The sequence below is a fragment of the Lissotriton helveticus genome, chromosome 3_1, assembly GCF_964261635.1.
Source record: "Lissotriton helveticus chromosome 3_1, aLisHel1.1, whole genome shotgun sequence".
Classification (NCBI taxonomy): Eukaryota; Metazoa; Chordata; class Amphibia; order Caudata; family Salamandridae; genus Lissotriton; species Lissotriton helveticus.
In genome coordinates this window covers 1,855,230,480-1,855,252,810 of record NC_136061.1, presented here as the reverse complement: position 1 = coordinate 1,855,252,810, position 22,331 = coordinate 1,855,230,480, and the positions used below count along the sequence as shown (strand labels likewise).

Below are 22,331 nucleotides of genomic sequence, written 5' to 3'. Positions count from 1 at the left end.
TCCGCCCCCTCCCCTGCCAGCCGTGTTACGTGTTCTGCTGCTTCCCCCTGTCCTGTCTCTCCTCCTCTCCCTCTCTATACCCTCCCCCTCCCCCCCACCACTCCCATCAAGTCCCTCTGGCCCTTCCCTCCTCCCCGGACCCCTCCTCCCCTGCCCCCTCCTCCCCTGCCCCCTCCACCCTTTCTTGTCTATTGCACTTCTCTGCCATCTGTCTTTTCTTGCGGAGTGATGCTGGCTTTCACAGCATGCCGAGCTGCTGCGTGCGTCCCTTCTACATTAACTGGCTCCTCTCTCTTCACCGACCACTTTGGCGATCGGCGTCCTGAAGCAGCAGGTAGAACAGTGTGAAACAAGCAACAGGGACCGATGCTGGGGATTAACCTTCCGCAGACCAAAGCCACCCGACCTGTATAACTCTGTGTCAGTGGTGCGTAGTGTCCTGTGGCCGCATCCAACACTTCCTGTGCAGTGCATATCTGCCCTGGTGAAAATACTTTCTCTGGGGAGTTTCCAGCAGTTTAATGGCTTCACTGGTATTTCCTAGGGAATGGGGCATTGCACAGGAGAGTGTGCCGTCGCCTTTCGGTATCTTTTTATGCGTCGTCCCGCCATGTACTATACTGTCCCCTTGCACACGTACAGTTATATGAGAAGGTGCTCAGCAGGGGTAGGCTGCATACATCCTTTTGCTGCCACTGCTCCGAATGCTAGTCTTCGTTCTCCCTGCTCCTCAGTTGCGGGGCTGTGCTCACACCGCAAACAGTGGTCATTAGAGCTCGGCCATACGTGTCAACGTTTGGGAGTAAGCGAGAGGGAACTTAAAGTTGTCCCAAATTGGTTTGCACGTTAACTTGCATTTAGCTAAATTCTTTGTTTCTTTATGGAATGCATTAAAATCGCCAATCAAAAGGATACACTTCTTTTCAACGTGCAGGCTTCAAGACAAACCAGCATTGGCCAGGTGATTATTTATGCAGCCCCTCACCCTCCAGGCTCATGCTGTGACAGCACACTCCTCCATCCCTATGGGCGCCCAATACTCTCCCCCTCCAGGCTTGTACTGCAACATTACACCCCTCCACTCAAAGACACTCCCACGCCCCTCCCCCCACGCACCCCCCATGAACATACTGTACCATTGCACTCTTCCATCCCAGGACACTCCCAGGTCTTCACCCTCAAGACTCATGTTGTGCATCACGCTCCGCCGTCTCTGGAGGTGCCCAAGCATCTCACCCTCCAATATGGCACTACGACGTCACACCCACCTTCCTCAGAAACTCCCTGGCCCCTGACCCTCCAGACTCTTACTGTGACTTCGTACTTCACCATCCTTGCAGGCGCTAAAGCTCCCCACACTGTGCCACCCCACGCCTCTATCCTAAGATACTTTCAGGCCCCAACTCTCCATTCTAATACAGTGTCATCATTCCCTCCAACACTGGACACTCCCAGTCCCCCAACCTCCAGTCTCATGCTGTGCCATCACACCCCTCCATCCACAGGTACTCACACGCCCCCCCACCCTCCAGTCTAATACCGGTGCAGTCACACACCTCCGTCCCCAGGCACTCACAGACCCCTCATCCTCCAGTCTCATGCTGTGCCATCACACCCCTCCATCCACAGGTACTCACACGCCCCCCCACCCTCCAGTCTAATACCGGTGCAGTCACACACCTCCGTCCCCAGGCACTCACAGACCCCTCATCCTCCAGTCTCATGCTGTGCCATTTCACTTCTAAATTCTCATTCAACTCTTGTATTGCATCCTCTTACTCCCTGGCCCTGTAATCTCCAGTCTCGTATTGTGACATCATACTGCTCTATCCCCAACCACTCACATCCCCCCCACCCTACAGTCTGATTTTGTGCAGTCATGCTACTCCTTCCCCAGGCACTCCCAGGCTGCCTACCCTCCAGTCTCATACTGTGCAGTAACGCTTCTCCTTCCCCAGACACTCACAGCCCCCCACACTCCAGTGCCAATCTGTGCAGTCACACTTCTCCTTCCCCAGAAACTCACAGCCACCACACTCCTCCTTCCCCAGACTCTCACAGCCCCCACACTCCAGTGCCAATCTATGCATCTAGCGAGTCACCCTGCTGTGGACGGATTGGTTAGGCAAGTGATGCTGGGTGGGTGTCCAGGTAGCTGGCATTGGCAGTGCGCCTTGGAGCATTCAAGGATGGGACAATATTTGCAAATCAATCTTGAGCGACATCTGAGAGGGTGGCTATTTTAAATCCTACCAGGACCGCCAGAGTTCTCCCTTAACAAATGCCAATTTTTCCACTGCCTCCAACTCTAGCCTGCACTCTCTGATCACCAGGCAAGGCCATACCGGGCATCAGGTGTTTCCCTAGGAGGCTGAAAGGTATGGATGCCGGTTTGGGGGCTTCCGGTTGCCTGCTAAATGTATTATAAGGCCGACAGCTGATAAACCATTTGCTATTGGCCAGCTCGCTATGGCACCGAATTTTGCACATTACAAGAATGTGTTCAATTGTGGCCCGCGCCACACAAACGCGACATCGCCATTCATCAGCCTCCTTGTACCCACTGGAACCTGTGAAAAGTAAAACTCACAAACTACACATTCTTCCCTGCACTTGTGAAAGGGCAATACGAATATTTAGGCCGAAAATGTTCTGCTGCACACTTACACTGCAAGCTAGCGCCATCTAATACTTTTTAAAGAAATAAACTAAAAATAAATGTATCCATTCCAACTAGACCGACATCAGCGAGCCTTGGTCCCAACGCATTTCTTCGGAATGACCTCTTGCTTTCCAACGTGCTCAGAAATACTTTATGGCCTTTTATGCTTCCATATCCAGCAGACAGCTGCAGTGATACACTTTTAATAAACCGGTAACTTGAAGCGTCACCAAAGTAAAGAGAAGCTTTTTATTGTGTTTCCGGTGAGGCTTGGAGCGAGCCCTGCCTGGTGCCTGCACCCCGCTGGGCCCATCCCTTCAAATGTTCACCTGCTGTGAAAAGTCAAGTGCCTCCCTTGCCCGGCAGTATACTTGAACCCTGCCAGAGGTCACTTACCCTATTCCATGACAGGTATGGCTTTCCTGTCTCTCCTGTAGTTGTCTTTCGTGTCCCACCTATGTCAGGGGTTGCCCTTTTACTCTCCGGGGATGGCACTACTGGATGCTGCCCCTTCCTACCAGGGTTGGCCTTTTAGGCCCACCCTCTTGTTGCCTCCTTCTGTCGACAGGACTGCAGCATCCCTAAGCAGTAGCAGGCACCATTACAATATCAGGAGATCTTTTGGGCAGGATAGATGTACATAAAGCACAGACCTGCATTCCCTGTTAACTTGGCCTGGAGCTGGATGTGGGTGTAGACATTCAGCTGCTAGTGCACATTGTTTTACATCAGAACATTTTTAGACTTAAACAGCAGCTACCATGCCATGTTAGAGAGCACTGGCTGCAAGGTGCCCCAGAGCTTCACCATCAGAGCGCTTTAAATCAGCATGCTTATAACAAGCAAGACTAGCACTCTAAATTACTTCCAAGTTTGCTTAGCATAAGCAACAGCTAACCATTCACAAACAATGTTTATATACCAATTGCAAATTAAAAAAAAATTAATGCAAAGCATTGTCATTTACAATGCCATTAACTCTAACTTTAATGCTGCGAGACCTATTGCATTGTAAATGCTTGTTTTTTTTGAAGCGGCTCGTCTGGGGAAAAACGCACAAGCTCGCTCACAGATTAAACCCAGTTTGCTACAAACTAGCCTCCCTGTCATAGGATTGCAATGGGATGGAAATGCAGCAATACCACCGGTAGGATTACGGCTTCACAGCACTGTAAATGCTTAACCATAGAACATCAAAAAGGAAGAAAAAAAGAATACAGCTGTTAAGGACCGTTGAGATGCGTGCTTACACAAGGTGAAATCAACAATAAATGCTTCAAATACTTGCAGACACAGCAAATAAATGCTATGCAGCCATAAGCTAATAAAAGATGTTCCCATCAAGGCGTGCGGAAGAGACCTGGGCTACCTGGGCCCCGGAGCCTGATAAGAGAAAAACACACAAGGAACACAGGAAAAGAACGCCTACAACTACAACCAATAGAAAGGAGGAAAAGAACATTGACAAGTACACAGACCAATAAGAAGGGAAGGCGGGTGTAAGCCCCTTTTAAGATATATTTAATACAATAGGCAAAACCTAAAAAGGACAATGTTTTATACAGCTGCTGATTTTTGGCAAGCCTCATCTGGAGCGTTATTCTAGGTAGTAATATTGTAGCCACTTTAGACTCTTCCTTTACAGTAAGTTTTCAGCTTTCGAGGCATCCTCTGCAGCATTACCTCCAGTTTTGCAGGGTAATCGGGAGCACAGCATTCAGTTCCAGATTCTGCATTTAAAGCATTGAACAAAGTATGGGGAGAGCCTCGCAAGGTGATGCAAATTCTGCACCAGAAATCATTTGTTGACGAATACAAGGTCCTCTACTTGTATAGGACGGGAAAAAGGATGGAGAGAAGAAAATTAGAGATAAATAAATAACTGGGATTTTAAATGCAGCTGACAAGTAGTGGGGCGAAGGCACGCACGATGTGAGCTATGGCTGGAGAGCAGAGCTCAGGATACCATTTGTTTTGTCACATTCAGGGCATGGCTTTAACGTGGATCAGATCTTTTCTGCACCAGCGGTCTCAGGCAGTTCATCTGTCTACTTACTCCGCCCCTTATTCCCCCCTTTCCTGTGGAGTCCCACAGGGCTCTGCCCTGTCGCCACTTTTATTTAACCTTTATATGCAACCCCTTATAGCTTCCCTCCGTCACACCCCGGTTACCATTTTCAATTACGCCGATGATTTACAGTTGATCTTCCCTGTTGATTCCACCCCTTCCTCCCGTGCCAACTTTCAATCCACCATGCTTGCCATCTCTGAGTGGATGCACTACAGCCAGCTGAAGCTCAATCCCAACAAGACGGAGTTAGTACTGATGGGTGGGTTGGCTAAGCCTTGGAACTCTAGCTTTTGGCCCTCTTCCCTTGGGTCTCTGCCCGGCCCTGTCAATTCGGTAAAGAGCCTAGGCGTAATCATATGTAGTGACCTGTCTATGAGGCCTCAAATTAATGCAGTTACATCTTCCTGTTTCTTTCATTTGCGCAGAATTCGCAAAATGTATAGGTTTCTTACCACCGAGGCACTCATTCTCGTCATTATGGCTCTTGTCACCTCCCGTATTGACTACGCTAACACCCTCTATGTTGGGATACCTGCTTACCATCTTCACCGGCTGCAGCTGGTGCAAAACCAGGCAGCGAGACTGGTTTTTCACCAGCCTAAACATCAACATGTCTCGCCCCTGTTGAAGAGACTGCACTGGCTCCCAGTGGCTTATCGCTGTATGTTTAAACTTGGCTGTACTGTCTTCAAGGCCCTTTCCGAGCAAGCTCCTGTATTCATTACGTCTAGCCTTCAGCGTTATGCTCCCACTAGAGATCTTCGGTCCACTTCACACAACTTGCTGATTGTCCCAAGGTATAAACGCAAAAAGCATGGTGGCCTGTGCTTTTCTTTCCAGGCCCCCACCTTATGGAATTCCCTCCCGATCTCCCTCAGACTTTGCCCCAGCTATGTTTGCTTTCGTAAATTGCTCAAATCCCACTTCTTTCAATTAGCCTATGAGTAACCTCGGTGCACTGTCTCCCGCATTTTTTTTTGAGCGCCATGAAACCGTTTGGTGAACGAGCGCGGTATAAATGTTTTTAACATAACATAACATAACAAAAAGTTGATAAGTGATGGGTACCGCTGCCTGCATGACTTCAGATCCAACTCCACACTGGATTGACTCTAGAAACAAAGTACCTGTTTTGTGGCAGGGAAGGCAATTATTAAAATGTTAGCATTTCTTCTCTGGAAGATTTTCTACTGATGCCTGGCAGCTGAGGCTATTCGCACCAGCTTTTCATTCAAAGCTGAAATGCAAAGGGTATTAAAAAGTAATAAAGGAAGGATTTGTCTCATAAGCCTGCCATATGTAGATCCCATCTGGCAGGCTCGAGGCATATAACTTCAGTAAACCCAATGGGGTGTGGGGCGGATGAGACTCCAGCACTGGGAACCTTGCTGTTAAAAAAACATGAAGCCTATTGACCTATATTAAAAGATTGGTTGTAGATGGTGAGCTTATATTTTTCAAAACATAAATTACTAACACATTAAGATTTTAAAGTAAATCTTGTCTGTCACTTGGGCTGTTTATGATCTTGATGTGTATTGGCCATTAACATACGTGAGACGCAGGGGTCCTTGCACTGAAATAGACCTGTTAGTCACCAACATAGTTTATGATAAAAGCTCTAGAGTATGCCAGACTGGCAGTGAAAGAGGTCTGGGGAGAGCCTCTGCGATTCGTGTGTCTTTGGGTTGCCTGCCTCTCTGATCTCTTCCCCAACTTAGACAGTGGCTGAAGCGATGTGTTCTTGTTGGCCTTCATAAATTGGTTCACAACACTCTTAATGGCCACAGTGTGTGTGTGTGGAGTGAAGTGTGGACCAGAAATAGGAACCTGAGGGTGGGTGTCCAATCTCCCACCACCTCTCCAGTGACCAGGGTTTAAAGTCTCCAAGAAACATCCCTTGTGGCAGTCATGAATCCTGTTGGGCATTAAGGGACACCGCACATTTAGACTGAGATTGGAAACATTCCTTTAAGAGTTGGTCTGGCATGGCATTACCATGACCGTACTGCTGGACAGACACAATGCTCCTTTGCTGAAATTTCAAAGGATGTTCCCAGGTTCAGGTATCTTCTAGAAACCCATTTGCTAGATGAGACCCAATTTGGGTTCAAGTCTGATCGTAGCACGGAGTCGGCTCTGATTAAAGCCATGGAGGAAATCCGAGTCGCTCTGGACAAAGGTGGGGCTGCTGAACTCCTCCTTTTGAACCTGTCGGCAGCATTCAATATGGTCAGTCAATCATAGGTTATTGATCGACTGTCTCAGGCTACTGGGAATCAGAGGAAATGCTCTGGCTTTAATCTCCTCTTTTCTTTCAGACAGACTTCAATCTGTAGCTCTCAGTCAATCTGAATCCTCCCCTTTCTTTTTCCCTGGCGGGGTCACACACTGATCCTCTATTAGCCCAATCCTTTTTTAATATTTATGTGATGGAGTTGGCTTCACTAGTCTAATCCTTTGGCCTCTCCGTTACTTCTACGCTGATGACACACATTGTTGCATCAGCTTTTAATCCAGGCACCGAGGTAGCTGCTCATTTCCACGACTGTATGCTAGCAATCAGCTCTGAGAGATCAGACACTGCATGAAATTCAATTCTAATAAGACAGAGGTTGTACTGTTTCGCAATCTCCCCCCCCCCCCACTAATCCCCCACGTGGTGGCCAGAAGAAGTAGGATCCCCCGATGCCAGTGACTAAGGCCAGAAGTCTAGGTATCCCTTATAGACACAAATCTTTCCGATAACCAACAAGTCAGTAATACTTTTTCTTCTCAGGGCAATTAAGAAAATACTCCCTTTTATCCTGTGATCATAGCTTTAATCCTCTCCAAATAAGATTACTTCAATGATCTCTATATAAATATGCATGAAAAACTTCTTAATCAGGATTAAGTTCAAGGCGCTCTGCACTGCCTTCAAGGCACTGCACAACTCTGGCCCTGCTTTTCGTAAACACTCTTTTGAGTGGTATGTCGACAGCTTTGCTCCTCTGGAGCCAAGCTCGTGAGGGTTACTAGAGCCTGCAAGTCCAATTGGGTAGGTAGGAGCTTTACCATCGCCAACTGCAAGGTTTGGAACTAACTCCCCCCTCACATTTGAGCTCTGCCCACCCTAACCTCATTCAGAAAGGAGCTCAAAACATGTTTTTTTAAAATCTAGGCCCTTACTTCCAAGCTCTCCTTGTTGTCATTGGCACCCTTGTGCCAAGACACCCTCAGGTGGACGTGTTCTTTTATAAATCATTTTAACATAACATTATATAACATGCAGGCCTCACGGTAGCATGGAACTCCATTTTTCTCTTCAACTCCTGGGCAGGGTGCAGGTTAGGTGATGCCTCATACAGGGGCTGGACTCAATGGGGGTTTAACATTTATATAAAGATCTTCTGGAATTTCAGATTAAATCTTCATTGTAACTTGTAACTTGTTTGAGTACATGCTGTCGGCTGGCCTCCAAAACGTTTTGTATCCTTGATAAAATCTTTTCAGGCTGTGTACAGCTAAAACAGTTTGTGATGTGACACTGAAGTGAGACTTGTTCACAACTAGGTACGTACAGAATGTTGATACATGTGTACAATATAGCTTCAGATAAAATGACTGTCTCTTCAACAAGCTGACGTGATGGGAAATTCAGAGGTTTGCTGGCAGGCCTGCTCATCTAAACTGCATCTAGAGCTGGGGAAGATGGCTGTCACTTGACCGGTTCTGAAAATCTACCCCGCCGGGTGGACTTGGTGTGATTAGGTGACTGGCTATTGGCCTTTCAAGGTAACCTCTTGATTTCAGCTTAGGCCGGTCTGCTTCCCTCTGCAGATGGCAGACCTTCATGTTATCCTACAGTAAAAGATCGATCCCCAAAATATTTCAATTAAGGTAATTGATTGGAATCAAGTGTGGAAATCCTCCTACTAATTATCATCAAATACAGTAACTCTACTTCTTTGCAAAACTGCTAAGCAGGTAACGCAATATCCATAACACTGTATTTTCCCAAGATGAGTTATCAACAAGATGGCACAAGCAGTAGACCACTTCTCAGATACATGAGCACTGCAGCAACTGGAAGGTGACATTGTCACAATATCACAAAAAAGGGTATAATTAGTACAACATGAAATAAGACTTTACCCTGTATCTTATCCCAAAGTAAGAGTCATGGTAGAACGGGCCTTCGGGTGTGGTAACTTGAGTTTCCTTTAATCGGGTGAGGCTGTAAAACAAAAAACTAAAATCAATGTTACAGCCTCTTCTGAGAATTCTGCCCTTAATTAACTCAGTTTACTCCATTCTGCCGCACTTTTCCTCTTCAGCCGGAATAGATTTGAGGCCTAGAATAAAATGGTGGTTCATAAAAGAATATCCTTTTCTTTAGAAACTGAAATGCCTGTAGGCGCATATGAGAATAGGTGCTGTTAACCGAGCTACTTAAAGAACACAGAAGACTAAAATGTGTGGCTCACTGATTTAGTAATTTTGTACCAGTTGTAGAATGGAAAAGACATCGAAACTTTGCGGAGCAAATCTGCGAAACATTCTTTCCAGACTGTTGGGTAAAGCCGGCACAGGTTTTGAAGTGGGGGAGGGGGAGAATCCACCCGCTGCTCAAGTTTGTGGTTGTGGGTATGGGGGTGTTGAATGTGCGGGTATAGTTGTGTTTCTCGGTGTTAGGTGTATTGTGTGTGTGGTCAACAGACAGTCCCATGGACACGTTCCCCACAGTACCTATGCGAAAATACATGCAAAAAAAAATCTTCATTTGACTGAGGGGAGTGGTCCCTCTGCGATCCACCCAAACCCAAAGTGTCTGAGTACTCCTACTTTGCCCAGTATGCTCTATTTGTATGTGTTTTTGATGATATGGGCAATGGGGACTGGAACATTTCTCTTCATTATGTGGCCAACCAGTCAGACCATGTGTTTGACCTCGCAGCGCCATGGTACTCCTTGGTAATACCGCAAAAGTACTGTGGCCTGAAATGTCAATACATTTTGAACTTTCATTTTACAAAAACTATTGAACAGATTTACAGCAAATCACAAAAACGCATGCTCTCTGGGTAAAGATCTAGCTTTCTAACAAATCTGGTTGTTGCACTGTTCAAAATTCCTATGGGAAATTGCATGTGGAAGAAGATTTTTGGGCCCCTGCCTCTTTTTTTTTTTCACGACCCTTCCCCACTCCCCACCCCCTACTTCATGGAGAAAAAAACACCACAAAATACCGACACCAACTCAACAACATAACAACATAACGCACAAAAAAGATCATAGCAACACAACACGGAAAAAGATTACAACACAGACCCACAACAAAATAACAACTGAAGCAAGCAACACAACAACCAGCTCCATCCAGCACCCATTCATTTTCACCACTTGGTAACCTTCAAGTAGTGGGCATTTACTATTCTATAATGCTTGTACTTTAAAGTGAAAGTATTTTGGCCTGGAAAGTGTGCATTGTCGGGTTTCATATATAAAATATGAACGGCAGTTTTTGGGTATACAGTCTACATCTAGGGACTCCTTGGGGGTGATGGTGCTCATATGTCCCTTGCCCTGGCGTTTCAGAGTATTTGAACGCTGTCTCCTGTCTCTGGGTCCAATGACGTATATTGTGTACCTCGAATACAGTCCACATTTCATATATAGTATATGGGGCCTGCATGTTTCTTTTTGGGATGAAGTACAATGATGGCATTTGTGTTTTATTGGTTTATGTGTTCAGTCCCCTTAGTGAGCAGAAGGCTAAGGTAGAATGATCAAGTGCTTTGTAAAGAAGGTGTTGAAATGCTTTCAGTCCCTGACCAGTCATTGCCATTCTCTTTCCAGAGGTACGTCGATGGAGGAATTTCAGACAATCTGCCTCAATATGAGTTGAAGAACACCATCACAGTATCACCATTCTCAGGGGAAAGTGATATCTGCCCACGGGACAGCTGCACCAACCTCCATGAACTGCGTGTCACCAACACGAGTATCCAGTTCAACCTCAGCAACTTGTACCGGCTCTCGAAAGCCCTCTTCCCACCAGAGCCACAGGTAACCAGTCATGCCAGGGCCTTCATCCCTCAACAGAACTCCTATACACATTGTGTTTGAGGCTAAAGTAATAAGGTGTACTGCTGCCTCGTGACCCTGTCCTCGTCCTGCTCAAGTCCAATCGTGCAGTGTTTTCGGGATCACAGTTACGGGCTGTACCTATAGCTCACCCCATATTGTATTCCTTGCTTGCACAGTTTTAGGGGATCATTTTGGTATTTATATAGGATTTCTATATGCAGGGGATCTGCCAGCATCTATAGAAAGGGTGCCTGCCACGTTTAACCCAGTCCTGTTCATCATGATCCGCTAGTATCCATAGAAAGAGTGCTTGTCAGGGGGCAAGCATCTATAATAACGGTGCCTGCCACCTTTAGCCCCGTCCCATTCACCTTGATGCGCCAGCAGTCACTGAGGTTTACGCCGTTTGAGAGGTGCGTTGAGTCCCCTATAAAGAATTTTTAGTATGCCTCAGGATTGGTTTATTTTTAAATTGTTGAAGCAAAAGTTCTATACAGTGGGGGCATCAAATGGGCTAAAAGTGGCTTTTCGGTGTTTGCATAGAAAAGCCAGGATGTGTAGAAGAGAGCGCACAGTAAGACAGTTCAGTGAAGTTCATTTCCATAGAATTTTTTTAAGACTACCATGGTGTACGCTGCCATGTACCTGAGACCATTTCACTTGTAAAAATATATATTATATACTGTTGGTAGAGGTCTGTAGCAGTGTGTCTGGGAATATGAATCTAAGATGGCTTGTTAATGAGCTCTACAGGGACTAAGTACTGTTGATGCAGTCAGATGACTAAATACTACAAGTGTAGTCCATGGATGGACAAAGGGTGGTGGTTGAAGTAAGAATTCTTCATGTTGTGTTTTGGTGCTATGCATGCGGCTTGGGGAGAGTGCTCCAGGCTTGGCCAGGCAACATGTACATGTGTCTTATTCATGTTTCTTTAGATGATGCGAGCTCAGTATTGCAAGGTGAACATACACACCAGTCAGGGCTGCGGCCTCGAACTCAGCTGGGTCCAGAGTTCGGGAAGAGTCGAGCCTTTATTTCTCTTAATTCTTAGCTGTTGACGGTTCTTATCTTCTCCGGGAGCATATTCCAAAGTTTGCATGTCTGTACAGAGAAGGAACTTCCATCAATGTTGATATTTTGCAAGGCAACATTAATCGTTGTGGGGCCTTTCTGTACCCAAAGTTTCCACTTTGATTTACAACCCAAGTTTGGATTGTGAACCTCGCCCACACTCTCTCTCACCCACCGAATACCACCCTTCCCCCTATTACTGCAGAACACTCCACTGACAATGGCACACCCCACCCCCCCCGACCCCAGCTCGCAGTTCAGCTCCCTATTCAACAACCTGCCTACGGCCTTCACCTCCAACGCTAGCCCCTACTCACAGCTCGACCTGATTTTAACAACGCTCCTACAAGTCAAAGAAGAGGTCAACACCATCAAAGAACTCCTCCACACACACCCCAGAAAACACCGACCTACAACCAACACCTCTGTGTCCAACAAAGGTCACACCCTCCGCACAGGCCCTCGCTTTCATCTCGCTCCAGGGGTGAAACGGGTGGGCTCACACTCTACGCGCTGGCCCACTATCCCCGACCGCAACAACGGCCACCGCCCCCGTCGTGCTCATAACTCCCTGATGGCTCATGACATAAACACCCTCCTCCGCTCATTTGGCCCTGGCCCGGTAAAGCGCACAACGCCCTCACAACTCCCCATACCCACAATTCTCTCGAATCCCATTAGGCACCCAACTCTAAGCAGCCGATGCGCCATCCCCAGCAATCTCAGAAAAATACCTCTCGAGCTAGAACACTCAACCACCCCTCTCACCCCCAGACTCAAATGCATCCTACTCAACTGCAGATCGGCCCAGAGGCATTCCTCCAACATTGCAGATCTCGTCACATCAATGGATCTTGACCTAGCCATTTTGACGGAAACATGGTTAACTGAAGCCTCCACACCTATCATGGACATATTAGTCCCCCCCAATTACCACATAATTAGACTTGACAGAACCGACAAGACGGGCGGGGGAATCGCATGCATTTTCAGGAGCAACCTCTCGGTTGCTAAATTAACCTCCCCCTCCATCACGTCTTGCGAACTCATGTGTCTTGATATCTCCAGCGAGGGCAAACCAGTATGTGCTCTACATCTCATCTATCACCCGCCTAGGGACAACCTCATCTTCACCCAACAACTCATGGACACGATCGCATCCAACGCTGGTCGGCAGATCCCGCAAATCTACCTGGGTGACTTCAATCTCCACTGGAACGATCAGAAAGACGCAGTGGTGAATAGTCTCAAATCCTTCCTTGACGCGTTTAACCTCATTCAAATATGCAACAGCCCAACACACGACAAAGGCTCCATACTTGATCTCATCATCGCCAACGAAGACTCCACCCAATTAGGGGCAATCCAACCTTGTGATTGGTCAGACCACCACATTATCTCCTTCTTCATCAATGAAAAGGTTAAACCTGTCTCGGCGCAACCCACCAAATCTAAGATCTGGAAAAGGGACATGAAGAACCTTAACCCCAACTCCCTGCCTCCCCACCTCACCAATAGCCTCCTTCCCCCTCCTGGCACCTCTGATGTTCAATCACTGACTGACCACTACCTCGACTCTATGAACTCAATAATCAATGAAGCCGCCCCACTGCAACTAAAGAGTCTCCACCAAGATCTCGAACCCTTGGTATGATGGTAGACTCAACGAAGACAGGCGGGCTATGCGAATGGCAGAACGCACATGGAGATCAGTGCCCTCATCGCGGCATCGCAAAATGCTTAAGAGCAAGAGAAATGCCTACTTTAGGAAAATAAAGCGCGCAAAATCTGACTTCTTCAGCCTCCAGTTGGACCAAGCAAAAAACAGACCAAGAAAGCTGTTCGAACTAGTCAAAACTCAAACCAAGACACAACCCCTTCTCTCAAACGACTCAACAAACATCATCCCACACTGTGAAGACTTTTCTGCCTTCTTTAAGCTAAAGACAGACAACATAAGGAATGACCTCCTTATTGACGTAAGACGATACCCGAGCATCACCAAAACGCCCGACACCATCCTAAAAATAACGCCTCCTGGTCGTCTTTCGAAACCTACTCTGAAGAAGCAATACACAAACTGCTCGGCTCACTGAAGCCTTCTAATCACCTCACAGACCCATTACCTGCCAATGCTGTTAGAGACTTCATCCCCGTGCTTCTCCCACTCTGGACAAAAATCATTAACAGCTCCCTTCAGCAAGGTCTCATTCCAGACTCCCTCAAAGTGGGGCAAGTCACGCCCATACTCAAGAAACCGACAGCTGATCCGGCTGACTTAAACAACTATCGCCCTATCACCAATATCCCCACTTTGGCCAAGCTGTTGGAAAAATGTGTGCAACTCCAACTTACAAAACACATTGATCAGTTCGAACTCCTCGACCCTCACCAATCAGGTTTCCGGGCGAAACACAGCACAGAGACGGCCATGACTCACATAATTGATGACGCCCTCCAAATCCTGGATCGCAACGACTCCTGCCTCCTCATTCTCCTGGACCTCTCCTCAGCATTCGATACGGTCAAACATGAGAACCTATTAGAGCTCCTAAATACCAGAATGGGCTTATCAGGGACTGTACTCAAATGGTTCACTTCCTTCCTTCACAACCGATCCCAGAAGTTCAAGATTAACAATGTGCTGTCCTCTCCAGTGCCAGTAGATTTAGGCGTCCCACAAGGATCTTCCCTCTCACCCACGCTGTTCAACCTCATCATGGAACCACTCGCTACCCTGCTCCAGGCATCCAATGTACACTTCCACATGTATGCCGATGACACTCCACTATACCTAAAGGTACAATCCCCGGAAGATATCAAACTTCTGAACTGCACACTTAGGAACACCCAATCTTGGTTGGCCGACAATCACCTCAAACTAAATGCATTGAAGACTGAGTTCCTCCTGATTTCACCCCCTTCGAAAATTTCCACCACCCAAATATGGCTCAATCACCTAACCGCATTCAATGTCCAACCCACCATCGTGGACTCTGCGAAGTCTTTAGGCGTCACACTTGACGCAAAGCTCAATATGCAACAGCACATTAGCAAAACTACGAAAGGAGCTAACTTTCAAATTACACTCTAAGGAAACTCAAACCCTTCCTCCCAGCCAAGGACTTCCAAACTGCTGTACAAGCCCTAGTCATCCCCCGCATAGACTATGGAATTGTGGCCCTCAGCGGTCTCCCCCAAGCAACAACAGCACCCCTAAGAGCCTCCCTAAATGCGGCCGCGAGACTCATTTCGGGATCAAGGAAACACTCTCATATAACCCCTGACCTGAATTTGCTGAAATGGCTTCCACTCGAAGCCAGAATACAATTGAAAATCGCGATTATGACACACTCAGCCATGCACCACAAGGCTCCCACCTACCTCACTCAAAAGCTGACTATATCAGGAGGTTCGAGATCCAATAGAAGTACTAAAAGTCTGCTCCTGAAACCTCGCAGATTCCGTAAGGAAAAAACGTACAAGCGCTCCTTCTCAGGAATGGCTCAGAGGATCTGGAATGCACTCCCTCCTGAAACGAGGACTATCTCCTCCACTGTACTCTTCAAGAAAGAAGTGAAAGCCATCCTTATGGCCAAGTTTACATGATCCACACTGTTGCTGCTCAGAGTCTATGCACCGATCTTGAAACGTTGGATAATTAGTGATCCATTAACTTTCTGTTCATGACCTATTGACCTCTTTTGCAGTTGGATCATAGACCCTGCACCGTGCTATAGTATTGTCTTTTAAGTGTTTACTGGTATCCACTGATCCCCATGGCAGCTGGACCGGAGTCCCGCTGCACCACCCTATCCTAATGTCTATTTGAATGTTTATTATTATCTTTAGACCTGTGTTGTAGCTAGCTCAGACTCAGCACTGTCTTATATCTTTGTCTATTTGAGTGTTCTCTTCTACCTCTTGATCTCTATTTTAGTTAGATCATAGACTCTACACCACCTTATTCTACTGTTTAGCTGAGTATTTATCTGTATCTAATGCACATGACTGTTATCCTATTATGCTACCGTGCACTATACTGTACCCAATTACGATGTCTACTCACCCTACTGTAAAGCGCTCTGATATCTGCTAAGATCTTGTTCGCGCTATATAAAACTTTGAATAAATAAATAAATAGGGGTTTGAAATATATTCTCATTGGCACTGGTAGCAGGGTAAGTCTTTGAAAGTAGTGATATTGTTGTCCATTCTGCTTAAGTTAAGGACCGTGTCTGACAAATTCTGAATCCTTTGTAGCTTGCCAGTTAGTTAGTTTGTAGTGAAAGTGAGGTGGAGGCCATTTGCAAAGACCATATGATCCATTACATGAGTTATTCAGTGTGTGATCCCTAAGTTGATAAGGTACGTCTGAGTAGTCTCGGAGTTTACAGCCAGTCCCTTGTCAGTTTGTTGCTTTGGGATGGATGATGGGTGGCGTCTGTAATCACACCAGAAGAAAGCCTTTCTCAGAAGCACTGATGACGTTTGCTCCTCCTGTGTGTTCTTTCTCCGCTTACTGATCTCGGTAGTGATTTTCTTTTGTATTGTTTCCTCCCACAGGTGATGAAGGATATGTGCCGACAAGGATATCGGGACGCCCTACACTTCCTGAAGAGAAACGGTATGCCTGCCTGGTCCATCAGATGGTCCCTAGGGACCTGACCTCTAGCACTGCACTTACGCCCCCGGCACCCTGCTCTAAGCACAAGAGCTTTCAAAGATCTGAGTAGAGACTGTGGCCTTACTGTTGCACACGTGCCCCTTACAGCAGGGTGTGAGCCCAGACCTGCCAATTAAAAAAAACAATCGGTGTATAAGGGGTGGGGAATGTGGCCTTGGAGGTGGCAGAGCCTCATGCAGAGAAGCACCTAGGAGGGACTTTTGCCCCCTCCCTACCACCAAACCCTCTTCTGTCCCCCCCACAAGAAAAACCTTACAGAGGCTGGTGCAGATGCACCCCTTAATGGACATCAGCTGTTCAAAGTTATGAAAGACTAGCTACAAATCCACTTTTTACAGTGGTTTCCAGCTTGTTTTCCCTGCCACTGTGTGCTATCGGCTTCTCTCTGGGTGACTGTGTGAAGGGTAAAGGGAGACAATATCATGTGCCACATGGTGGCACGGTGTGAGTTGGCAGGTCGGTGAGCCGAATAACTTCCACAGTTCACTGGAAGAAGGGTCTTGCTGCTCTGTATGTAGTAGCTAATGTTGCAGTGGGGTGGGGTTGGGTTGGTAAGGCTTGAGTCCTTTGTACAGCACATTTCCCAGAACGAAGAGGCAGAAATCCCTTTACTATGTCGTTTCCCTGCATCTAACTCCTGCGTGCTCTTAGGTTGCCTCTGGCTGTGGTCAAAGGCTCTGTAGACTCTTTCTCGGATGTCTTTGCTAACACGTGCCTCTGTGCGGGGGATGGGATGGAAGGAGGAATTGGGTACTTTTGAGCTGTGTTAAAACATTTTTTTAAAATTGGGTCGGAGGTATTGATACCAGATATGACATTACTTTGATCATCATTACTAAACCGTATCATTACTGACACCCCTTTATGGCATCCTCCCAGCACCTCAACTCCCTAACCAAGACATTAAAATGACCATCACTAATCCTCCATCACTTAGATTTCTATTCCCTGTTAGAATGCTCATCGCACACACCAATTATACAAAACAGCGATGAATGAAATGCTTGAATTACTTGCAGCCGCTGGTAATCACTTGGGCCGCTTTCCAATCCATTGTTATTTTGCATACCATGGCACCTCAGTTTGGACCCAGCTATATGCTAATCAGATTTGGCCCTGCTACAATGCATTCTTCCCTAGTGCTCTGTTCTATTGTGATTTTAATTGCAGGATTATATTGTTGTAGTTTTTAAGTACGTTCATTTTTAGTGTATCCAATTCATTGGATCTGTTTAATTATTTACCATCTTCGGTCCTGTTATATTTTCTATTGTAATTGTCTTTATTGTATATTTATAAAGAAGGGAGATGTGTTCTATCAATGCATCCTCCTCAGCGTTCCAAGTACCTGCTGCTCAGCCAGTGTGTGAGGTCATGTAGATTGTTGAGTGTTTGTGGGGGAAGGAGGGTCAGTTGAAGATATGGGCTGAACAGCAAGGAGGCCTCTCCTGGTGGGGCCCACTTAACAGCTTACCTACTTGAAACTGAGATGGAATATACCTTCATACACCCTACACTATGGCTTTTAGACTCCGTTTAAAACACTGGTGAGGATCAGGACACAGCCCACCAGTGTTTTCTAGCATCAAACAGCCTGCACTCCAGGGCATTTTTGAGGATACATTAAGATGCACCACTGTACCAGCTGATGAGCCCATAATTAGGTTACAACCGGTCCTGGGTTGCTTGTGTCCCGGTCAGGGAGGATCTGTCTGGGTCCAAACTGAGGTGACATGATGTGCAAAATAGCAATGGATTCGTATGCGGCCCAGAGTAATTACCAGTGACAATTCAAGCTTTCCATCCATCCCTTTTTAGGTCTCGCACCTGGCGAATACAGCGCGAAAGCGCAGTCTCGCCTGCGAGACCTATAGTCACTGGTTCTGCTTCCCAGGAGACAGGAGATGGGCTCGCGCATCTGTAATCAGATCAGGTCGCGGGCGGACAGCATGCCAGAAAAACACACACACACACGCACACGCACAAACACAAACACATGTGCACAGACACACACACACACGCACCCCCCCCCCCCCCCATCACTGGGCTCTTTCTGCTACAGGCTCAGTCACTCTGCCGCATGCCCCCCTCAGCCGTCTGCTCCAGTCAATGCGCACTCCTTTTCGCAACAGCACAATTGCATTTTACTTGTTGTAATTACTCCCGGGTCTGACACCAGAAAGGACCCGCCCCACAGACCCAAACTCGTGCTCAAGGCTTCAGCTACTGGCCGGCCACCCACTCACTCGGGCTGTGGAAGGAGCGAAGACCTCGGCGCTGCCCGGGTGTCACTTGGCAGCCTCTCTCAGCAGGTAATCTCCTGGGGCAGCCTCTTTCCACGGGCGGGAGGGCGTCTGTCGCACTCACAGCGACCACCACGGCTGCTAAGAGCGCGCACAGGAATCCGGGGAGATGAGACTGTGCGCACATGGTCACGGGACAGCAGTGTACCAGAGGAAATGAAAAGAACTGGAGAGGTTGGCAACGCGACGTGACGCGGTAGAGGCCGGGTGACTCTTAACCCACGGGTTGCGCCACAGAGAAGGTGCTGCGTAGTGAAGTTAGACTCATTTTACTTGTTTTTCTTCTTCATTCCAGGCGATGTGCACGCGAAGGGCACAACGCGCGCATGGCGTGCTTGTTTTCTCAGGCCGCGCTGCGCCAACAGCTTCTCCTCGTTTTTTTTTTGTGGCCGGCTGTAGCTCTCCATTGATGGGGCTGCGGAAGTCTCTCCTCACGCTAGAACTTTTTGGGACAAAAGTAGTAATTTTAACAAGTTATTAATTCACTGTGTTATATATTTTATTTTAAGTATTTTGTATAGCTCTTTGCCAGCTAACACTGAAGAGGTTGTACCCTGTCCGCAAGTGCACACTAAAGAAATTGTGTGCGCCCTGCCAATGTGCTTGGAGGATACGTCACCTCCCCTGCCAAAGCGTAAAGGGATATAGGGCACGCTATACCACCCGCTAGCAGTCTAAAAGCAGAGCCCGCATTTGCTAAGCGCAGGGGGGAGACAGCGCCCCGGATACCAAGACGTCCCCACGAGGTAGCGCCCACCCTGTTGACGTGCACAGAGGAGCCGGAGCCCACCCTGCCAACGCGCACTGGTGAGGCAGTTCGCACCCTGCCAGCTCGACTCCAGGAAGCAGTGCCCCACCAGTTCGCGCACACTGTCTGCCCGTGCACGGTGGTGACACCGTACACTGCCTCCTTGTGGCCGGCGGGGGGCCAGTGCACGGGTGGAGCATGGTACACAGTGCGGACTTGGTGCACTGCCTGCTAGCCTGTGCCATGCCAGCCCCCTGCAGAGCATGCTCCATGCCCGGACGAGCACCTGGGAGTTCAGTACAGCTGCACGGCGGGGGCTCAGGACACTGCCTCCTTGCCCCCGCCCCCTGCAGGCTATGCTCCCTGGCGGGGCGGGGGCTGGTTTCATTACCTGCGGATTATCTTCTTGCTGAGATAAACCCCCGAATCAGTCTCTTTCATGTTCCAAAAGCCAATTTCCTATCCCCATTACCTTCTAAGTCAGTCAACATAACCCAGTCTTTTTTCTGTTTATTACAGGAGTTTTTCTTCTGTATCACAAGCCTCTGAAATTCGAACAAAGGGGATTTGTTGCTGGGGCAAACCCATGTAGCCCGGTGGACCTATCTCTACATTTAAACACAACTGGCCAGAGGAACACCCTAAGTCTGGTATATGAGATCACTATGAACATCTCTAGATCAGAAGAGCCTACAATAGGCTGTCCGTGGAGTACCAAGCAGTGCATACTCTGGTACACCGACAAACGTTTTTGTAATGGGCCATGAATAGCGTTGAAGACCATCAGTTGTTATGTGACTTGTGTTATATAATTGTATGCTGGTTCTTTTTTTTTGTGTTATAGCATTTTTAGGTCGAGTTAGAACAGCGCTTGCGCTGTTGCTCGACTTATAGTAAAGGGGCTTTTCAAAGTGCGACCCACTGGCCTAAAGCTTGCGTTCATGTGGCCTAAAGCTTGCGTTCATGTGCGCGTGAACGCGCGCTAACGCCATCTGCCTTAAACAGCCTGCAGGCTCCTCTGCTGCTTGCATTTCCCCCTCCCTTCTCGCCCAGTCCTTCACCTCGGCGTGCCTTCACCCCTCCTTTCTCCCCTTTTGGCCGCTTTAATTTTCTCAGTTAGCTGCGCACTCTCAGTCTCCTCTCTGCCTTTTACCTCCATATTTCTTGCTCTAGGTCCATTCCTTTCTCCCCATCGTTTCCTTCCTCACTGACTTTATCTGCATCTATCTCCCTATCCTTCCATCCTTCCTCTTTCTCCACCTTTCTTCCTCTGTCTTTCCCCTCCTCCCTCTCGTGTGTGCTTTCTCCACGTGCTTCTGTCTCCTCCATAGTTGATTTCCCACTCCCTGCCTCTGCCGCCTTCTGCTTGCACTGGCAGACTGTCCGTTTCCTCTCTGCCAGTGTCTGCTTGCTAAATATTGCAACTGCTGGTTTTATACCACCAGCCTAGGTGGGGCGTCTGCTGTGGGGTATGACCTAGCCATATTCCTCTGCCAGGCTTGGACCTCGTCTATGGCTCTGTTTACACGAGCAGTGTGGAGCCCTGCCGCTCCCGCCCCTTCCTGCAACGGGCACACTTGAAGAAGCAGGGCGCACTGAGCCCTTCTGCACTTGGCGCAGCCCCTGGGCTGGTGACATTTCTTGCCTCTCAAATCTGTGTGTTATATTTTTTTTCTTGCTGTTGCCGTGCTCCCCCGGGTGTAATGAACTTTGTACTAACAGGCCTAGCACCTTACGATACCCACGCACAGCGAGGCTTTGCCCAAGCATTCCATGGACTGCACTAGTTTTTCTGCGCAAGCACATCCCAGCTCAGTTTCAGGTGCCTGCAGAGCCAGCTCACCAGGCTCTACTCAAAGTGCCCACAGCCTCTCGGTGTATCTATGCTCCCCGACGTAAGCTCACGTGCCATGGCACATTTGAGCTCTGCTCCAGTTGCTTACTCTGCCTGGCACCTCCTGATATGATCAGGTGGTGAAAGTGTCCAAGTACACCCAGACTTCGACTAGGGTGCCAGGGCACGCAAAGGGCGTTCCTCTGGTGCTGACACTTCCCGATGTGCCTGGGCACTGTCACCTCTCAACACACTTTTTTGTGAAGTGACTTCTCCTGAAACCTCTTAGCGTTGTTTTTAACATGAATCTGTCATATTGCGCCCAGGTACAAAAAAGCTCCTCTTAGCGCAGAAGTAAGGTCTTCTGTGCGCTTTGTATCAGTAACTTACATTGATTTTCAGATCACTAACGTTGCTGCAAGTTTTCCAGGACCCCGTGGTAGTGCTGCATTCTGGTGCTGTTAGCTTCGGCGCTTGATGCGAGTACTGCCAGCCTCCGTGCTCAGGTCTGTGCTTCTGATCGGAGTCCATTGCTTAGTGTGATACTGGCTGGAGGGCTCCATTGTAGTGCCATGTACCACTGGTGCCAGTGCTCATTGGTGGTTCATTGTACAGCCGGCCCAAGTTCTTGGTGCTAGTGCCACAGAGCGCAAAGTTAGTGTTGTGTGATACTAGTCATGGGACTCTAATGCTGATGGCTCTAGGGATCAGTGGTGGTGCTGTGTGTTGTCGACTCCACTGCCTCTTGGTGTGCTGTGTACTTGTGGCTTAGGAGTTGATGGTAGTGTAATGTAAAGAAAATGTTGTTTTAGAAAAGTAAGACCTGAAATTACTTCGCCCCACTAATCCAGACTGTAGGCTGTAGTATGTGAAACAATTA

General features: G+C 47.8%; 1 protein-coding gene across 1 annotated transcript in view; it reads left to right on the top strand.

Moving 5' to 3' along the window:
• The window catches only part of PNPLA2 (patatin like domain 2, triacylglycerol lipase), a 119,810-nt gene that overhangs the window by 82,388 nt on the left and 15,091 nt on the right, over positions 1-22,331 (top strand). Inside the window, exons 4-5 of the mRNA XM_078682800.1 lie at positions 10,575-10,784; positions 16,446-16,506. Of these exons, the coding sequence (XP_078538926.1) occupies positions 10,575-10,784; positions 16,446-16,506 (271 nt within the window). The remainder of the gene's footprint in view (positions 1-10,574; positions 10,785-16,445; positions 16,507-22,331) is intronic.